At 39.9% G+C, this 21292-nt stretch overlaps 1 protein-coding gene across 1 annotated transcript; it reads right to left on the reverse strand.

Annotated features, from left to right (window-relative positions):
• Positions 1 to 11527: 11527 nt before the first annotated feature.
• LOC134352230 (achaete-scute homolog 4-like) lies at positions 11528 to 12025 on the reverse strand. The gene has a single exon (XM_063059523.1). The coding sequence runs from the start codon at positions 12023 to 12025 to the stop codon at positions 11528 to 11530; it is 498 nt and encodes a 165-aa protein (XP_062915593.1).
• Between the last annotated feature and the right edge of the window lie 9267 nt (positions 12026 to 21292).

The raw sequence follows: 21292 nt of genomic DNA on the forward strand, positions 1-21292 counted from the left end.
TTGCACTCCAGATTATTAGTGCTCTCCAGATTATTCCTGCAGCAATAATCTGGAGAGAACTGGGTGGAAAGATGAAAGAATTCAAAAAGCAAAACACACGTATGTGATTTACAGATTATGTTCTGAGTTTGAGGAGATGACTAGTTTCTTTGCGCTATGATGGTTGATAGAAAATGTTTAAAAGCAAGTTCCATTATTTCTCTGCAATCATTTTGAAAGTTTTGTTCAGCTGAAGATAAGTATCGGATAGAAGTTCCTGACCTGCAGTCTGCCCACATTCCTCTTTAATAGTTTAGGCTTCATGACAAACTCGATTCTCTTGTACAAAAACAGAAAATACTGCAAACACTCACAGGTCAGAAATAGTTAATGTGTCTATTGATTCCATTTTCACTGTTGTTCATATTGCACTAAGAGGTTTAATGCAAACATTTGTGGGATTTTAATAAAATTGTGGGCAATATTGATAAAACCTGGGGGCTCATTGATAAAAAAAATGAGATCATATTTCCTTTTTTTTGCGTTTTCACTGTAGTGTATCTTCTTGAGAGGTTTAGGATGGGATCATGCTCACTGGTTTCTCTTCAGTCATCTGCTGCAATGGCAAAACCAGTCTTGATCTTTGCACAACTCACTGGCAGAGAGCTCTGGCACAGTGTGCTTACAGAACTTAGTCACAGAGTGCACTGGAATAGTGTGCTAATAGAGCTCTCAAGTGCAGAGTGCACTGAAACAGTGTGCAAATAGCATTCAATTGCAGAGTGCACTGGTAAAATGCACTGAAAAGCATTCAGGTGGAGTCCACTGGTAGATCAGCAATGTATCTGACACTTTGGATCTTAATTATGCTCAGTGGACAAGCTGAGGGGAACCAAACAGTGTTTGCCAGAGTGAAGGCTCATGATGAGAGTGCAGCATTTCCCAGCGTGTAAGTTGTGGAGGAGTCAGAGTCAGCGATTGGGAATCATGATTCTGGATATTGCAAAAGAAGATGGCATTGTATTCCCAATGTGTATTTGAAAAGAAAATTCTGCTAATGCTGACTGCTGGATGGCAGGGTGACAATTCGCAAACACGAGGAATTCTGCAGATGCTGGAAATTCAAGCAACACCCATCAAAGTTGCTGGTGAACGCAGCAGGCCAGGCAGCATCTCTAGGAAGAGGTACAGTCGACATTTCAGGCCGAGACCCTTTGCCAAGACTAACTGAAGGAAGAGTTAGTAAGAGATTTGAAAGTGGGAGGGGGAGGGGGAGGGGGAGATCCAAAATGATAGGAGAAGACAGGAGGGGGAAGGATGGAGCCAAGAGCTGGACAGGTGATTGGCAAAAGGGATATGAGAGGATCATGGAACAGGAGGTCCAGGGAGAAGGAAAAGGGGGAGAGGGGGAAAAACCCAGAGGATGGGCAAGGGGTATAATCAGAGGGGTATAGTCTCTGGCGGACAGAGAATAGTCAGTTCAGCAAAACGGTCTCCCAGTCTGCATCGCTCACTATGCGACTCCCTGGTCCATTCATTCCCCCCATCCCTCCCCACTGATCTCCCTCCTGGCACTTATCCTTGTAAGCCAAACAAGTGTTACACATGCCCTTACACTTCCTCCATTACCACCATTGAGGGCCCCAGACAGTCCTTCCAGGTGAGGCGACACTTCACCTGTGAGTCGGCTGGGGTGATATACTGCGTCCGGTGCTCCCGATGTGGCCTTCTATATATTGGCAAGACCCGACGCAGACTGGGAGACCGCTTTGCTGAACTCCGTCCGCCAGAGAAAGCAGGATCTCCCAGTGGCCACACATTTTAATTCTACATCCCATTCCCATTCTGACATGTCTATCCACGGCCTCCTCTACTGTAAAGATGAAGCCACACTCAGGTTGGAGCAACAACACCTTATATTCCGTCTGGGTAGCCTCCAATCTGATGGCATGAACATTGACTTCTCTAACTTCCGCTAATGCCCCACCTCCGCCTCGTACCCCATCTGTTATATATACACACATTCTTTCTCTCACTCTCCTTTTTCTCCCTCTGTCCCTCTGACTATACCCCTTGCCCATCCTCTGGGTTTTCCCCCCTCCCCTTTTCCTTCTCCCTGGGCCTCCTGTCCCATGATCCTCTCATATCCCTTTTGCCAATCACCTGTCCAGCTCTTGGCTCCATCCCTCCCCCTCCTGTCTTCTCCTATCATTTTGGATCTCCCCCTCCCCCTTTCAAATCTCTTACTAACTCTTCCTTCAGTTAGTCCTGACGAAGGGTCTCGGCCTGAAACCTCGACTGTACCTCTTCCTGGAGATGCTGCCTGGCCTGCTGCGTTCACCAGCAACTTTGATGTGTGTTGGGTGACAATTCAGAGGGTTTGGAGTTGGAGGAGGATTTGGCTGTCTAGACCCAGGTTTCATCAGCCTGTATGTCAAACCTAGTAGTGTTTCCAGATAAGAAGTACTAAATAGAAACAGTAGGCATCAAGCATTAAGTATACTGTGGAGGTGATAGTGTAGAATTGGGAAGAGAAAACATGAGGGGCAATTCTGTGGCTAATAATAGCACCCTTCTTGTTTGATTGTGTAAGAGACATTGATCTATGTTTCAATAGCTGCTGACAAACTGAGCATTGGATAACACTGATCACAGCAGATGTGCTGATGTCTTGGTGCTATGGCTCAGTGAGAAACTGGTTGAAGGAATTCAGATCTGGAATTCCTGAAAAAATGAGCATAGATCTGAATAGGGGTGGAAGATTGGAAGCAAAATGATTAATTTGCAAATACAAAGTGGTGTCTGGGTGGATTATTGGTGGAAGGAAGGGTGTGATGATAACAGCACAGAACAGGAAGGGACAGTTACCAGTATCAGCCATTATCAAAACCAGAATGAGAGAGTGGGTCATCAGCAGTCCTGATGAAGGGTCTCGGCTTGATATGTTTGCTGTTTATTTCCCCTCCAAAGATGTTGCCTGACTTTCTGAGTTTCTCTAGCATTTGGTGTGTATTCCTCAAGATTTCCAGCACCTGTAGCATCTCTTGTGTTTATGGTCAGCAATCTGGTTGAATCAATGAAACACCATGCAGAGAAAATAGGAAAGAAATTAAAGAATGATACAAGTCCAGATACACATTTACTTTTTATCTTATTTTTCATGAAATGTTTTCCTTTATAGCAGCCATTTCCAACTGACCTTATTGCAGGGTAAGTATCTTAGTAAGCTTTTAGACTTGGTCTCTCTACTGGTTTTCAGGATGGTAACAAGTGCAAATTGCAGTGGCAAATTTCACTCTCTGCTATTTTGTGTGCTTGCAAGTTCTGTTCAGGGAAGGGCTGTTCTACCATATTACTTCAGTGTTTAACATCCCACATGTAGGGCAAAAGTAGAGATGGGGAAAACGAGATATGCAGCCCGTGAGCTACCGCTGATACTTCATCAGTCAGTTATTCTCCTTTTTGAAAGAAAATATCAGGTTGTATTGGATGACAAAACTGATCTATTTGATTGTGAAAGAGTGCATAGATATCTCCAATGATAACTTTGACTTACCTCATGTTTAGGCGATCCAAAGATACGCTCTTGAAAACCAGAAGGAAAGCATCTAAAGTCACTCTGATTAATTGAATTCTTCCTCCTGAAAGAATGGCGTGCACCTACACGCTGCCAAAAGGATTATTTTGTCAGACTGCACTGAAGTAGTGCTTCAAGGGAACTGTTAAGTGTGTTTACGTCCCAGGCAGAACAAAGCCTTAGATGATCCTTGCTTGAGCTGGCTGGATGTCAGCCATGCAGATAGCTTATCGAGCAAGTCCATCAATGCAGGACCACCAGCACAGGTCTGTATGCATGTGGGAGCAGGAGAGAGGGTGCGGGACATGAATTGCTGCTCAGTGTGACAATGAGAACATATTTACTTCCAGAAATGGGAAAAAAATGAAGCGAGGTTAAATACTTTAATATGGAAAGGAGCCCAAATGGCACTGAAGTACGTAACTCACGATTGCACACTGGGAGCATCTGAAATCCGGGAAGGCTTCAATGCATTTAAAACAAATCTTGATTTCTGGGTAATTAATGCTAGATTAAAGAAGTAGAGTAAAAAAGTAGAAAGTCCTGGAAACATTTGTTACATTTATATGACATTGATATGTTATTATTGAAAGGTTAGACATTTAAAAGGAAGGCATATCTTTATATTGGCTTGTTTCAAAGTCTCAGTTCATCTCAGTGCACCTCACAGCCAATGAAAATCTTTTGTCATATAATTATTATTGTACTTCAGGAAATATTACAACCAGTCTACCTACATGCATCAGAGTTAATGACTAGACAATCTGTTTTAATGAGGTTGATTGTAAGATAATTCTAATATTTTAGTTATTGAATATTGTCATGTTAAATTTTTAATAGAAAATACTCTTTAACACAAACCAGCCAATTAATTGTTTGAATTATTTAATATCATTTCCTCCAAATAATCCAAGCCAAATCTTAAGAATTGTAACATTTGATGCTTAGATAGTATTGTTGGTGTAGTTAGTTCTTGTTCTCGTTCATTCTCTCTCTCTCTCTCTCTCTCTCTTTTCATTAGTTTGATAGAGCATTCAGTTATTTTGGTTTATTGGCTATCCTCTACCATCTCAGAAGCACTGATATAGGGATTGAAGTTCAGAGAAAAGAAATTAGAGTATACAGAAGATAGGGCATCATAGAGGTGAAAAAGGTAACACAAAGGAACGGTGAAATTTAATAGTCATTGAGTGTATGTGTATGTGTATGATGTGGAGGTTCATTGCACAAGATGGCTACAACATGTACACAACCTAGGACCTAGAAGGGAGATATCTTGTAGTGTACTGCTGTACCATTGAAATGGAAAAAGTTGCAACTCATGGCTACTCAATGATATACAGATATATATCTGGAAATATACTATGAATTGTTCCCTTTAAATGTTCCTGTTTTTATATATAAGGATATTCTATTTAGAATTATGAATTCTTTTAAATATTTGGGTATTATCATTACAAAAAAAAAGGATCTTTATAAAGCTAATGTAGTTCCTTTATTGGACTCTATGAAACAATTATTTTCTAGGTGGAATCCTCTTACACTTCCCTTAATAGGTCATATTCATGCTGTGAAAATGATGATTTTACCTAGATTTTTATATATTTTTCAAAATATACCTATCATTCTAACCAAAAAATTTTTTGATCAAATTGATTCTACTATTTCGTCCTTTATTTGGAATAATAAAAAACCAAGAGTTAATAAGTTTCATTAACAAAAATCTAAAAAAGGTGGACTTGCGCTACCTAATTTAAGATTGTACTATTGGGCTGTTAATATTTGACAGTTACGTTTTTGGTTATATTGGCTCAATAAGAATCAAAAACCAGCTTGGATTGGTTTAGAATTTAAAGCTATTAATCAAGTTTATTTAACTTCACTATTAGGAACTCCATTACCTTTACAACTTGCTAAAATTTCCAATTTAAATTTTTACCCCTGTTATTAAACACTCCTTACGGATTTGGTTTCAGTTTCGCAACTCTTTTAATTTCAAACAATTTAAATTGTCTAGTCCTGTACTGTATTTCGAAATTTGCTATTTAAACCTTCAATTACTGATCCCATCTTTTTTTTATGGAGAAATAAGGGGATTTGTTCTTTTGCAGATTTATTTAGTGATGGTCGACTGATGTCTTTTGAAGAGTTAATTAGTAAATATTCTCTCTCACACACATTTCTTGCAATATTTACAGGTTAGACATTTTTTACAAAAATATGTTTCTACATTTCCATATATGCAAGAATCTGATTTGTTGGACACTATTTTGAATATGAATCCCTTAGTGAGAGGCTCCATTGGTAGAATTCATAATTTATTTTTACTACAAAAAGGTAACCTCTCACTAAAGATTAAACAAGATTCTGGGAGAGAGAACTTAGTATGACTTTTGTTAATGAAGACTGGTCGCAAGTTCTGAAAATGGTTAATTCTTCTTTGATATGTGCCAATCATTGTTTAATTCAGTTTAAAATTGTTCACCGCTATTATTTAACAAAGGAGAGGCTATCCAAAATATTCCCTAATATAGATAATTATTGTGATAGGTGCAAAAATGAAGTAGCTACTTTGTTACATATGTTCTGGTCATGTCCCTCATTGAACTCTTTTTGGAAATCTTTATTTTCTACAATTTCTAAAGCTTTGAAAATTAATTTACAACCTAATACATTGACTGTTCTATTTGGAATAGTCCCACGTCATATTCAGGATATTTCATTTTCAAACCAACATGTAATTGCATTCGTTACATTGTTGGTAAGAAGAGCTATTCTATTGAAGTGGAAAGATACCTCTGCTCCTACACTAACTCAACGGTTTTCCCAAGTAATGTTATGTCTTAGTTTGGAAAAAATTAGAAGTAGAACTTTTAATCCCCGATTTGATTTTGAGAGAAGGTGGGGCTCTTTTGCTAAATATCATCATTTAATTTGAATCTAATTACATGGTTTCCTTCCAATTTTATGTTATGTAAATATGATTTGGCGGTTGTTGTTTTCTTTTTCTTCTTTTATATATATATATATATATAAATGATTATAAGATGTATTGCCCCGGGAGTTGGTTCCTAATGGGTTTTTTTTCTCTCTTTTTTTGTTTTATAGTCAGTGGGTTTTTTCTTAGTTAGCTGGGGTTCTCTTTTTTCCTTCTTTTTCTTTTATTATTTTTTTTTCATTAGCATATATGTTTTTTTTCAGTTTTATTAATTATATATACTAATTTGTTGAATTTCTGTATTTTATAGCTGTCGAAGATTATATATTAATAAGAAGATTTAAAAATGAAATGAAATGACTACAGCTTGCATTTGCTTTGTGGACATGCAGTGAATGATAAGTGCGGATCTGTTAATATATGAATGAATATAACAATCACTATGCGTTACGTGTTGGGTAATCACTATTATACCTTTTTAAAAGAAATTTCAGATTTGGATGAAGTGATAATTGAATCAAAATGAGGTTTATTATCATCGACACATTGTGAAATGTATTATTTTGTGGCAGCAGTACAGTGAAATACATTAAAATTCACTATTGGTAGCAATAAGAACTATTTTAAAAAATCAATAAATAGTGCAGAAAGAACAAAATAGTGAGGTCGTGTTCATGGGCAGTGGAAGAGAAGAAGCTTTTCCTAAAATGTTGAGCGTTCATCTTTAGGTTCCTGTACCTCCTCCCTGATGATAGTAATGAGAAGAGTGCATGTCTTGACAAAGACAAAGACATGTCAGAATAAGTGATAACATGTCAGAAAACTTGCAACAGAAGCCCCAAGGAAGCAGACTTGCCACACATCCCAGAAAGCTGATCCTGAAATCCAATGAACAGTATAGAAGAGAATATTGTGGTGATCAATCAAATGGTACTTATGAATAGCCAAGGTACCTGATGGATACCAGAACTCAGAGACTTTGCTATTCCATTTATGGAGAATGTGAGGCTATTCTTGAGGACAATTGGTTTATTGATCATTACAGAACATTTCTCTGGTGCTTCCCACTCACTTCACCTTTTCCTAAACATGATATCCCTCTCCTTGCCCCCTTCCCATTCCCAGCCCACAACAGAGACCCATATCAGAATCAGGTTTATCAAATGTCATGAAATTTGTCTTTTTTTTGTGGCAGCAGTAGAGTGCAATACATAAAATTACTATAGTACTATTGAAAAGTCTTAGGCACCCTCACCACGTAAACGTGCCTGAGACTTTTGCACAGTACTATATTACAGTTTTAACAGATTTTCTTATTACCTTTGGTAGATCAACACTATTTGTTTGGAGCCACCCCGGATGACAGCTTTCAAAGAAGAATTACTTCTGCCTCTATTATTACTTAATTTGCATTGAACAGTTGTTGTTGTTGTTACTTGGGAGCCATTGCTTTCTATTCCCTGCACTCATTCAAGCCTACACTCACTCATTTTCCCTTTCAATGGCAGACATACATAGAACTTACTTAAAATTTGCTTCATAAATGTGTGTCACAGCTTTGACTGGAACATGCAGCCAAGAGTTCAACACAGAAAGAGTTTGCGTACCCTGCAACAGATTTTCTTCCATACGTCCCTTATATAATATCTACAGTAAAGTAATAGGTCTACGTTTATTTTGGATAGTTATCTCAAATATTTCTACTATTTACAGTGAGGACTTACTGGCCTCAAGTAAATATTTGTATTGATGCCACATCTGTTCAGTGAATAAAGCAATCACCCCTATGCTATTACCGCACGCATAAGATTAGAGATAGACTAGAATGAGATCATATCTCTGGTTTTCAGCACACAGTCTGATAACTCGGAGAACATCCATTAGCTAAATGCCTCTACTACACAGACCCTATGCTAATGATCACATATGTGTGTGCATTGGCTTGAGTGATTGCACATTTTTGTATGAGTTTAATGCAAAAAAACAGAAACTGAAATGATGTATGTATATTTTTCTACTAATAATTTCATGTGGAACTCTTGGGGAGGAGTATCAATAGCCCTTTCCAAGCAGTAACCAGACCCAGATAGTATACCTCCTAAAATACTTTTGGGGCACAAACTTTCATCTCATGCAATGATTGAAAATTTTAAAAAATCCCATCATGGTACATCACAAGAGCTATAAGGATGACATAAACTGACCCAAATCAGTTAGATCCGATCTTCTATCAGAAATGTTTAAAAATTGATCCTGCCAAGAAAGTCACTATTAATTACGAAAAATTTTTTGTTAAAAAATTTTATTCCATACTATTATGATCAAAACAATAAGAAAGATTCCAAACATATTTGAACACACAGTGCTGAAGTTTTCGATTGAAATCATATATGCCAAATAAGCCAGTTTTGAGCTGACCATCAGTGTTTCAGAGAGAGCATTCAACGTGTAAATGACAAAAGAAATCTCCCTTTAATCCTGTTCCTCTTTTGTTGTTTGCAAGTTCTGTGTACGTAGAAGAGAGCCACTACAAAGAGAAGAGTTCCTCCTTACAGTTTTCAGAGGTCATTTTCCTGGTTACTAATATTGGAAGTACCACTGAGAGAAAACATCAACTAAAAGTCAGAAGCTGAGAGGGTGAACAGCAGTGAAGGGATGGAGAATTGAGCAACAGGTTGGGAATGAATGGTGGAGATTGAGGAGCAGGGAAACTGTAATGAGAAAATCTAGCTGTGGAAAAGTGATGAAATCACATCATTGTAAGATGGGAAAGGAGGGTAGAATAGATACTTCTTGAAAACAAAGCGCATGAAATAGAAAAGGGTGTTTTGAACCAGAGAATGATAATGGACAGAATGGCTAGCAGAGCAAATGGACAGAAATGAATGGCACTGTATGAGAAAGAACTTTAAGTTGCAAATCAATTTTCACACTCCTTTTTCATTTCAAATCAATGACCACAAAGTATAAAGTGCAAAAATGAACAAGGATGCATATTTTAGGGTTGTTTTCTAGACTCCGAAACCATTCACTGACTTATTTCCAGGACATTTTTCTTTCCTCCTTTAGGTTGTGCATTGTACAGCTCAAGCCAAGTCACCCACCTCTTTCAGGCACAATTTTCTCGAGATTGCCTTCTACAACCTTGTCCAGGAAATTCACTTCAGTTCCCCTTTATCCATTACCATAAGAACATAAAATGCTGAGATACAGAAGTAGGAAAGGGCCATCTGACCCCTTATGCCTGTTCCCCCATTCAATAAGATCATTGCTATTCATTTACCTCATTGCCACTTTCCTACACTAACTTTATACTCCTTAATTCCTTTAATATCTAAAAATGTATAAATATCTATCTTCAATATATCAAGGTTCGAACCTCAAAGAACTCACAGCCCGATGGATGAAAAATGTATTCTTTTCTATGAACTTTGTTTTGCAGATGTGACCCCTGATTCTAGACAACACAGCCAAAGTAAACATTATCTTTGCAGCTACCCTGCTAAGCCCTCTAAGAACATGTACATTTCAATGAACACAGAACATAGATTATCGAACACTACAGCACAGTAAGGGCCTTTGGGCCCATGATGTTTTGCTGACCTTTTAACCTACTCTTAAGATCAATCTAACTCTCCCACATAGCCAATCAATCAACCTCCTACATAGCCATCCATTTTTCTATCACATATATGCCTAACTAAGAGACTCTTAAAGGTCCCCAATGTATCAGGCTCCCCAGCCACCCAGGCACGCATTTCATGCACCCACCACCTTCTGTATAAAGAACTTACCTCTGACAATCCCCTTATACTTTCGTCCAATCGCTTTAAAATTATGCCCCTTTGTATTAGCCATATCCTATATCCTCCCTGTGAAAATGTCTCTGGTTATCCACTCTATCTATGCCTTTAGTCAGTGTGAACACGGTGGGCAGAATGCTTTGTTTCTATGCTGTATGAATCTATGATTCTACAATCTTTGGCTCATGTTAGGTCAAAATAGATAAAGATAGTATTGAGAACATCAAGGCTGTGCATTGGGAGCAGTGGTGGAGGAAGTGCAAAATCTCACAAGGTACCCACCCACCCACCCTGTCCACAGGGATATTTGGTTCCCACATTAGTTTCAATCACTATCTCAGAATACACAAAGCCAGAATGGAAACAATTCTCAATCCTGATGTACTGTCCTAGAGAAAGAGGGGATGTTTATTGGCAGGTTTCATACGCACAGATGGCTGTCTAGAAAATGGAAAGAGTTTGCCAGTTCATCGCGAGGTACTAGCAAGTATTAGTTTCAGCCCTACCCAAACCTTTCTCTTGTGCTAATCCTAATCCAAATTTTCTCACCTTGTGTAATTGTTTGTTAAAGAGTAACAAAGCTGTAATTGTTTTATACGTTCTGTACAACACTAAGCTTGAAGGACCATTCAGTCCTGAAGAAGGGGTTTGGCCTGAAACGCCAACTGTTTATTCGACTCCATTAATGCTGCTGAGTTCCTTCTGCCTTTTGTGCGTGCAAAACAAAGTTTGTGTTGATTCTCACATTATTTTTTTTCACCATAAAACAGAATTTTCTCCTGATACTGGCTTCATGAAAAAGCCTAGTTAGTGTTAACTACACAAGTTATTCTCCAATTGTACACAAAGCAAAGTTCTGTTGGGGCTTCTCTCTCCTCTTCCAGTTTCATTTGTACAGATTTTGCCTTGTGGGAAGAGAAAAAACATTGATGCTTCAGTTCACACTGTGCGTAGTCTGCATTAGAGTCCCCAAGCAAGTTTTGTTTAAGTGACTTTTCTATTTGATGAAGATGAAGGAACTTTCAGCATTCTGGCCACTCTATTTCCACCTTCTGATCTACAATCCTCAGACATGCACTGGTGTGATGAGAATAATTAAAGCTGTGCAAAAACAACTTGGCGCCCCTTTATTGCAGTGGAAAGAATCTTCCAAATTAATGTCTGGCAGGTAATTTTGCTCAGCCGATGAAACCTCTTTGGATAGAGTGGTTATATTACATCAAATCGCTGTTAGTTGCTTAGCTCACCAAATTCACTGAAGGGTGAAGGAGATTTGGACTCTCCATCACTATTGCCTTCTCTCCTTGGCATAGGGCATGGAAGCTTATGGAACTCTGCAGCCCTTGAAGGCAAGGCTTTCTCCTTAACCTTTGATGGATTTAGTAACTCTTGAAGGTGCTTGATATAGCTGATAGCAGCTCTTAAGGTCTCTACTTTGCTCAGTCTTTTGTCTGCAAAATCCTCAGGGAGGTGCTCTCTGAGGCGTGCATACCCTTCGTTGACGTAGCGTACCCTTTGCCTTTCCCTTTCATTGCGTTTCCTGATAAAGGCTGGTTCGAAAGAATAATCATTGATCCCCAAATGGCTGTGTACAGGTAGGTAAGGCAGTCTGCTGGCATAGGCTTCGTGGAGTGTGCCTTCAAAGTATGCAGTGTCAACAGGAAAGGCTAGTGGTAACCCCTCTGAAAAAGGCACCCCAAAGTAGTCATGTACCCTGGCCAAGGACATGCTGATTGGCCTTGGGTAAGGGATTCTTTCAAATGTCGCTCTTTGCTGATCATTATCCATTTTAAATTCTGATGTTTAAACACAGCAGTATACTTTCCCTTGTATTTTCCAATAAAGATTCTATGCAGATGGTAGTACGAAATCTTCAATTTCAGTTTTTCAAAACCACTTCAGGTCACATTAGATAAATGCTGAGTTGCAGAGAGAATACTAATAGTTCTGTGTGTCCTTGGTGGAATACCCTGTTCCAAATTGGAAATAAAAGAGTATATATTACAATGAAACATTCAAGCTGACTTTCATTGAATTATGTTAGTACCTTACATAGTCAGAGAACAGATTACTATCATGTGCATATTGTAACATTTTTGTACAAGTAGTTTTTTACACATATTGTATAGAATGGCACTGTAGAAGCAGGAAGATTTAACAAGGAAGAATAACTCTTCTTCTTCCAGAAACATCTGCATGGTGCTAAGCTAGGGCACATCATCAGAGATGTTACCTGGGGTCATCAGGTGTTTCGGGTCTTTCAACATCATACACCTTCGCCCAGGCGACCCCACCGGGGTTGATCAGACCCCGGCCTATGCCCTAGCAGCAACCCACAGATCTTCCCTCTTTATCCAGAGCCATCTTGACGCTTTCTCTGCTGCATCTGTGGTGGTAGAAATGGCTCTCTTTCTTCTCTCTTCCGTGATTCCAAGTGCAGTGTATACTTTGCAGAATTAAAATGGTTACCAAGAATGCAGAAGAAACTGGAGGATTTAGAGTGTGATATGAATAATAACTTAAAATATGCCCTAAAATCTAAAGTTTTAACCATATTCTGTCAAGTTGGAACTCTTTAGGATGGGGAAGAGTCAGTTAAAACCAACAAGAAAATTAGCTGTTGACCATCCAACCCTAAATCAGATAAATTTGATCCTTCTTAATATACGCCATTTGAATCTCAGTGATAAAACTCTCTGCGAACTTAACTCCAAGTATACAATTCTTTGTCCGGACAATCCAATTGGAAATAGAAACTGAGAGTGAAAAAGACCCAACAAGACTATTCTTTAAAAAAAACCACATTTCCCTGTGACACAGAAATGGGCCCCGCAAAGAACCACTTAATTAACCCTTTCATCATAATGACTGATCATAATCACCTTGCATCACCCACATGCTAGCAATCATTCCTGGGTCCCTGGATATGGCTTTTTACTCTCCAAATTAACAGTTGTTGCTTGCTGTCCTCCTCAATGTTCCTGGCAAGTTTCACCACAAGTCCATTCTTTGAAATTTCACTAGATATTACCTTTGAAAGCAACTGGACTACCTTGCCTCCACAATCTCACTGGAGAATTATAACTTATCCCACTGGCACTGCAAGATATTCCTTGATAATTCTGCTTTAACCCACCATTTTCTTCACTTAACAAAATGATAATTTCTATCATCCTTACCTGTGAATCTTCAAGAATTACATACAGTATATATAACTAAAATGAAAGTGATATCAGATATCAGAGTGGTGGCTTTTGACTCCTCAGTAGCTCACTCAGAAGTGTCGGAAACTGAGCTTGTATCAAGAAAACAATTATTCAGAACATGAGATCAAAGCAAAATCTGATGTTGATTTTGAGCAGATTTTTATTGTCTTGAAATGTCATAAAATCAATATAATAGGTTAAATGATTTAACTAGTTACATTTACTGAAACAGGTATTCAGGAACTGGAGGGATTGAGATTACTCTGTGCCAGCATGGGAGAAAAGTGGGAGATGTAAGTCAACATAATACATTAATGGGAATTAACTATGTGGCTCTCCATTGGTCGAGGTCGACCATGGATGTTGCGTTCAAGCTATCTATGTTGTTGGTGCAGTGTCGTCTGTGGCTGACGATCAATGCAAAGGTTGTGTCTATAAATGGTCTCTGCTCTGCTGGAGATGCAGCATGCCTTTCTGTGGGCCCTGGTTGTCTTCTGGAACTTACTGGAATTTTTCCTCGCCTGACTTGTTTCTGGTGCGGACAGCTTTAAGTTCCTTCCAGGACTCAATGTCCAGCGCCTTTGTGTTCTGCTTGCAGACATCCTTCTAGCACAGTTGTGGATGGACAGCCTTCTCTTGCCTGAAGCCAGCTCACCATAGAGAATGTCTTTTGGGATGTGGCCATCCCGCCTGCGGCAGACATGGCCCAGCCTACGCTGCCTGAGCAGGGTGTACACAGTAGGGAGGCCTGCACGAGAGAGAACCTCAGCACTGGGTACTCTGTATTTCCAGAAGATGCCCAAGATGCGTCAAAGACACCTTAAGTGGAAAGTGCAGAGCTTTCTCTCCTGCTTAGAGTATGTTATCCAGGTCTCACTGCTGTCCAGCAGTGTGATGGTGACACAAGCATTGTGGACAGTCACCTTTGTTTTGACTGAGAGCTTGGAGTTCTCCCCAGCTTGGCAGGTTGTCGGTTTTTGCATCGGTCATCACTGATGATGGACCCCTGGTATGTGAACTGATAAACAACATCCAGATTGTAGTTATTAACAGTAACGACTGGTGGTTCCTCCATCGGTTTGAAGTGACTGGTTTTAAGGCAACAGTAATCTACATTTGCCCCTTCTTCTGTTATTAGAAATGATTCCTCCAGGCTTAGTAGCTAAACTACATGTGAAGACCGGGTGCTGGACTTGATTGTCAGAGGCTATTTGACATGCACGCTAATGGGAGCATTTAATAGTGGAAGCTTATCCCTACTATCCACCCCTCCCCCATGACAACCTTAGGAATTAAACACTAGCAGATAAAGATGATTATAATAACTACTTCAGTTCTGAAGATGAAGCGATTGAAGTAAACTGTTGAAAAGCAGAACAAAACAAGAATGGAACCAAAATTAAGAGTTATTCTTTATTCATAAATTAGTAAAGATATATCAACCATTATAGATTTAGTACAATATTACGCTTTTAGGCAAGTTTTCAAAAATAAGTATAGGTTTGAAGAAGTAAATAACATCAAAGATTAGTTGGGAAATTGTGGACAATGAAGGAAAAGTTCTGAGAAAAATAAAAGGGGAATGACTCAAAGGTGTATGACAGGATCAGAAGAATTAAAAGAGTAAGGAGAGAGAATGAGTAAGCAAGCAAACAATAAGAAATCTACATTAAAAAGCAAGAGACAAATTTTAAAAGTTGGTAGAAGGATGAAAAACATTTTAAAATGGTTACACAATACTAGTATATCAGCAAAGAAAGTATCTTTAAAAGAAAGCACAACATTTACAGCTTTTAAAAATGGAAGTGAATTTTTGCGTACAGTCTTGCTTACCTCCCTGGCTGTAAGATTTTATCATCATTTTTACAATTTGCCACGGTTTCTCCAGTTGCAAACACTTGAATGAAGCAGTGAGCACAAGCTTCTCTGCTGTCTTAGGACTTGCAATGTCTTTTAATGATTCCCTGGAGTTTAAGCATCTACTCAAGTCCTTTCCTCCTGGCTTCCATTAAGAAAAGTTTTGCCAAGGAAAAGCAAGCAGTTGGATTTTTTTGAACAGACTGAGGGTTGTTTTGGATTTCTGCCTTTTGGGATTGGATAACTCTGCTTGGATCAAAGACTGCACGGATTCTGTAGAGTACTGCCTCTTTTCATGCAGACACTTGGAGATGTTTGAATAGCGATGATTGAAATAACTTCAATACAACATAGATCAGAGATCAAATTTCATTCAGAGATTGGGCGCACAGTAGCACAGCCAGAAATGCTGCTGGCTCATAGCTCCTGTGTCCTTGGTTCAGTCCTGTCCTCGGGTGCTGTCTGTGTGTAATTTGCACATTCTCCCTGTGATTGTGTTTCCCTTCTGTGCTCTGATTTCCACCCATATCTGAAAAATGTGCTGATTGATAGCTTAAATAACTTCTGAAAATTAGCCCAAGTATAGGTGCATAGTAGGTGTTGTTGGATACATGAAAGAGAATTCGCCACACAGAAATATGTGGGGAAAGAGGACTGACATTGAGGAGCTTGTTCTGAGAGCTAACACATACTCAGCAGGCTGAATGGACTCCTATATTGTCGGGAAATGTGAGGTGAATAGGAAGACAGAGAACTTGAAAATTAGTTACAGTTAGAAATACAGCAATATCATATCACACAAGTAAACATATTTAGCTAAACACAATGGATCAGAGACGAGATGTGGATATAGCAATGTCACATGGATAAAAATATTGAAATAGAAAGTGATAGCCAAAGTGATTAATGGAAGACTAGGTAGGCGGATGGTAGAAAAAGATTAGAAGATAATGATTCTGTGGGAGATTGTTTATAAATTTTATCTGATTACATTCACCTTGTTGAATGATGTTTAATATGTCATAAGACTCACAGAATTACAAAGCTATCTCAGGACAATTCACAATTATATACATCTCTGAAGCAACTAATCATCTAAAATTCCACAATTTACAACACAAAAGCACTGCTGATATGTATTGGTCATTATGTACAAAAGGCATCTCTTGCCCGTGCTGTGGACCTTTTCTATTTTTTTTTTCATTAGCTGTACTAGGGTGATGTACATTTCAGACTCAGAAAGCCAGAGGTCCATGAGCCAGTCCTCATTGGGGGAGGCAGTCAGCAACTTTAAATTCCTCGTGTTATCATTTCAGAGGACCTGTCCTGGGCCCAGCATGCAAGTGCATTTATGAAGAAAGCATGGCAGTGCCTCTACTTCCTCAGAAGTTTTCAAAGATTCAACATGACATCTAAAACTTTTTCAACTTCTATAGATGTGTGGTAGAGGGTATATTGACTGGCTGCATCACAGCCTGGTATGGAAACACCAATGCCCTTGAATGGAAAAGCCTAAAAAGATGTAGTGGATATGGTCCAGTCCATCACAAGTAAAGCCTCCACATCTACATGGAGCGTTGTTGCAGGAAAGCAGCATCCATCATCAGGGACCCCACCAGAAAGGTCATTCTCTCTTCTTGCTGCAGTCATAAGGAAGAAGGTAAAGGAGTCTCAGGACCCACACCACCTGCTCTAGGAACGATTATTACCACTCAACCATCAGGCTCTTGAATCAAAGGGGATAACCTCACCTGATGATAGTCCCATCATTGAACTGTTCCCACAACCTATGGACTCACTTTCAATGACTTTTCATCTCATGTTCTCGATATTTATTGTTTATTTATTATTAACCCATTTTAAAAAGTTTGTCTATCCAGGACAAACCTAAGTGTGTTGGCAGATGACCTTTTGACACCCTGTTCTCCTGAGACTCAGCTGGCAATGAGATGAGGGTGGATGTTCCCAGTGATAAGCTGCTGCCTGTGGTTTGCATGGTAGGGCATCCGTTGTGCACCTCTGGCATGGCCTTGTGCACTATAATGATATAATGCATGAAATGTAGAGGAGGAAGCAGAATAAAAAAGGCTGCTGTGTCTTAGTCCATGACCCTCAGTTCAGTCCACTGAACACGTCGACTATACTAGCAATAATACCTCTGGGTGTGAGGTGAACTGGATTTGTAGAATTTTATTTTTCATTTGACTGGTATCAAAACTGTCTGTTCTTATATTTAGCATTCATGCCTTTTTTGATCAGATGCTTTGTAGCAAAGTTTGCAGATGATACAAAGGTAGGTGGAGGAGTAGGTAGTGCTGAGCTGAGGAAGCAATGCAATTGCAGAAGGACTTAGACAATTTGGAAGAATGGGCAAAAAAGTGGCAGATGGAATACAGCGTTGGGAAATGTATGATAATGCATTTTGGTAAAAGGAACAAAAATGCAAACTATTATCTAAATGGGGAGAAAATTCAAACATCAGAGGTGTGAAGGGACTTAGGATTCCTCATGCAAGACTCCCAGAAGGTTAATTTACAGGTTGAGTCTTTGATAAAGAAGGCAAATGCAATGTTGGCATTTATTTCCAGGGGAATAAAATATAAAAGCAAAGAGATAATGCCGAGGCTTTATAAGACACTAGTCAAGCCACACTTGGAGTATTGTCAACAGTTTTGGGCCCCATATCCCAAAAAGGATGTGTTGTCATTGGAGAGAATCCAGAGAAGGTTCATGAGAATGATTCCGGGAATGAAGGAGTTAACATATGAGGACCATTTGGGAGCTTTGGACCTGTACTCACTGAAATTTAGAAAAATGTGGGGAGAGCTCATTGAAACCTGCTGAATGTTGAAAGGACTAGAGAAGCTGGATGTGGAGAGGATGTTTCCTGTGGTGAAGGTGTCCAGAACTAGAGGGCCCAGCTGTAAAGCTGATGGGCGTCCCTTTAGCCCCTCAGCTGTGTGGAGTACTTCGCCATATATTCAACCTGAGCCTAAGGCACCAGAGGGTTCCTGTACTGTGGAAGACGTCCTGCCTCGTCCCTGTGCCGAAGACGCCGCGCCCCAGCGGCCTCAATGACTACAGACCGGTGGCATTGACCTCCCACATCATGAAGACCCTGGAGAGACTTGTTCTGGAGCTGCTCCGGCCTATGGTCAGGCCACACTTAGATCCCCTCCAGTTCACCTACCAGCCCCGACTAGGAGTTGAGGATGCCATCGTTTACCTGCTGAACCGTGTGTACGCCCACCTGGACAAGCCAGCGAGCACTGCGAGGGTCATGTTTTTTGACTTCTCCAGTGCGTTCAACACTATCTGCCCTGCTCTGCTGGGGGAGAAGCTGACAGCAATGCAGGTGGATGCTTTCCTGGTGTCATGGATTCTTGACTACCTGACTGGCAGATCACAGTACGTGTGCTTGCAACACTGTGTGTCCGACAGAGTGATCAGCAGCACTGGGGCTCCACAGGGGACTGTCTTGTCTCCCTTCCTCTTCACCATTTACACCTCGGACTTCAACTACTGCACAGAGTCTTGTCATCTTCAGAAGTTTTCGGATGACTCTGCCATAGTTGCATGCATCAGCAAGGGAGATGAGGCTGAGTACAGGACTAAGGTAGGAAACTTTGTCACATGGTGTGGGCAGAATTATCTGCAGCTTAATGTGAAAAAGACTAAGTAGCTGGTGGTAGACCTGAGGAGAGCTAAGGTACCGGTGACCCCTGTTTCCATCCAGGGGGTCAGTGTGGACATGGTGGAGGATTACAAATACCTGGGGATACGAATTGACAATAAACTGGACTGGTCAAGGAACACTGAGGCTGTCTACAAGAAGGGCCAGAGCTGTCTCTATTTCCTGAGGAGACTGAGGTCCTTTAACATCTGCCGGACGATGCTGAGGATGTTCTACGGGTCTGTGGTGGCCAGTGCTATCATGTTTGCTGTTGTGTACTGGGGCAGCAAGCTGAGGGTAGCAGACATCAACAGAATCAACAAACTCATTCGTAAGGCCAGTAATGTTGTGGGGATGGAACTGGACTCTCTCACAGTGATGTCTGGAAAGAAGATGCTGTCTAAGTTGCATGCCATCTTGGTCAATGTCTCCCATCCACTACATAATGTACTGGATGGGCACAGGAGTACATTCAGCCAGAGACTCATTCCTCCAAGATGCAACACAGAGCGTCATAGGAAGTCATTCCTGCCTGTGGCCATCAAACTTTACAACTTCTCCCTTGGAGGGTCAGACAGCCTGAGCCAATAGGCTGGTTCTGGACTTATTTCATAATTTACTGGCATAATTTACATATTACTATTTAACTATTTATGGTTCTATTAATATTTATTATTTATGGTGCAACTGTAATGAAAACCAATTTCGCCTGGGATCAATAAAGTATGACTATGACGAGAACAGAGATAAGGAGGTATTCATTGTTAGCCAGAGTGTAGTGAATCTGTAGAATGCTCTGCAACAGACAGCTGCAGAGGCCAAGTCTGAGAGTATATTTAAAGCAAAAGTTGATAGTTTCCTGATCAGTCAGGGTATCAAACATTATGGCAAGAAGGCAGGTGTATGGGGTTGAGTGGGATCTGTGATCCGCCATGTTGGAATGGTGGAGCAGACTCGATGGGCTGAATGCCTAATTCTGCACCTATGTCTTATTATATCTTTATTTTTTATTTGCACCGTTTGTTGTAGTTTTCACACTAGTTGTATGCCCAGTTGGTGTGGTTTTTCATTGATTCTATAATGTTTGTTATATTTATTGAGTATGCCTGCAAGAAAATGAGTCTTAGGGTTGTATATGGCAACATATATGTACTTTGATAATAAACTTACTTTTGAACTTTTCCTTTATTATTTTTTTTGCAAATCTAGGCACTGATACATTCTTCTTTTCCCTATTTAGTGTCATAGAGTCAGAGAACCATGGAATCAGGCCTTTCAGCTCAACTGGCCCGTGCTGATCAAAATGCTCCATCCAAGCTAGTCCCATTTGCTAGCATCTTTCCAATCATGTACTTGTGTCTTTTAAAAGTTGATATTATACCTATCTTAATTACTTCCTCTGGCAGCTCATTCCACATAGATACCACACTTTGTGTAAAAAAAAATTGCTCCATATTTCCCTGTTAAATCTTCCCCTCATATCCTAAACCTATGCCTTCTGGTTCTTGATTCCCTGACCCTGGGAATAAGATTGAGTGCATTTGCCTCTCATGATTTTATAAACCTCTATAAGACCACCTCTCAGTCTCGAATGCTTTAAGGAATAAAGTCCAACCTCTCCCTATAAGTTAGTACCTCATCTCATGGCAACATCCTTGTAAATATTTTCTGCACTCTTTCAAGTTTAATAACATCTTTCCTAGAGCAGGGCGACCAAAACTGAACTCAATACACCAAGGAGTCTCACCAATACGCTGTACAACTAGAACTGATTTGCCAACTTTTATACTCAGTGCCTGACTTATGAAGACCAGCATGCCGAAAACCTTCTTCAACATCCTGTCTACCTGTGACTCAACTATCAGTGAACCCTGTACTTGTATTCCAAGGTCTCTCTGCAACACTCCCCCAGGGCCATGTCATTCACTGTGAAACTCCTATCTAGATTTGTCTTTTCAAAATGAAATTCCTCACAATTATCTGAATTAAACTCCATTTGCCATACCTTGGTCCACTTGTTCAGCTGATCAAGATCGCCCTGTGATTTTTGAGAACCTTCTTCGTTGTCTGCTCTACCACTTAATTCTGTGTCACCTGCCAACTTATTAATCATGCATTGTACATCCTTATCCAAGTTGCTGATATACCCTCAGTGGCTACTTTATTAGTTACAGGAGTGTACCTAATGAAGTAGCCACAGGAGCAAGACCAAGTGCGGTCCTCTCTTGCTGCAGCCCATCCACTTCAAGGTTCAATATG

The sequence above is a fragment of the Mobula hypostoma genome, chromosome 9, assembly GCF_963921235.1.
Source record: "Mobula hypostoma chromosome 9, sMobHyp1.1, whole genome shotgun sequence".
Taxonomy (NCBI): domain Eukaryota; kingdom Metazoa; phylum Chordata; class Chondrichthyes; order Myliobatiformes; family Myliobatidae; genus Mobula; species Mobula hypostoma.

Bases quoted from the DNA above. Each gene is read 5' to 3' on its own strand.
- LOC134352230 (XM_063059523.1), bottom strand. From the start codon at position 12,025: ATGTCCTTGGCCAGGGTACATGACTACTTTGGGGTGCCTTTTTCAGAG.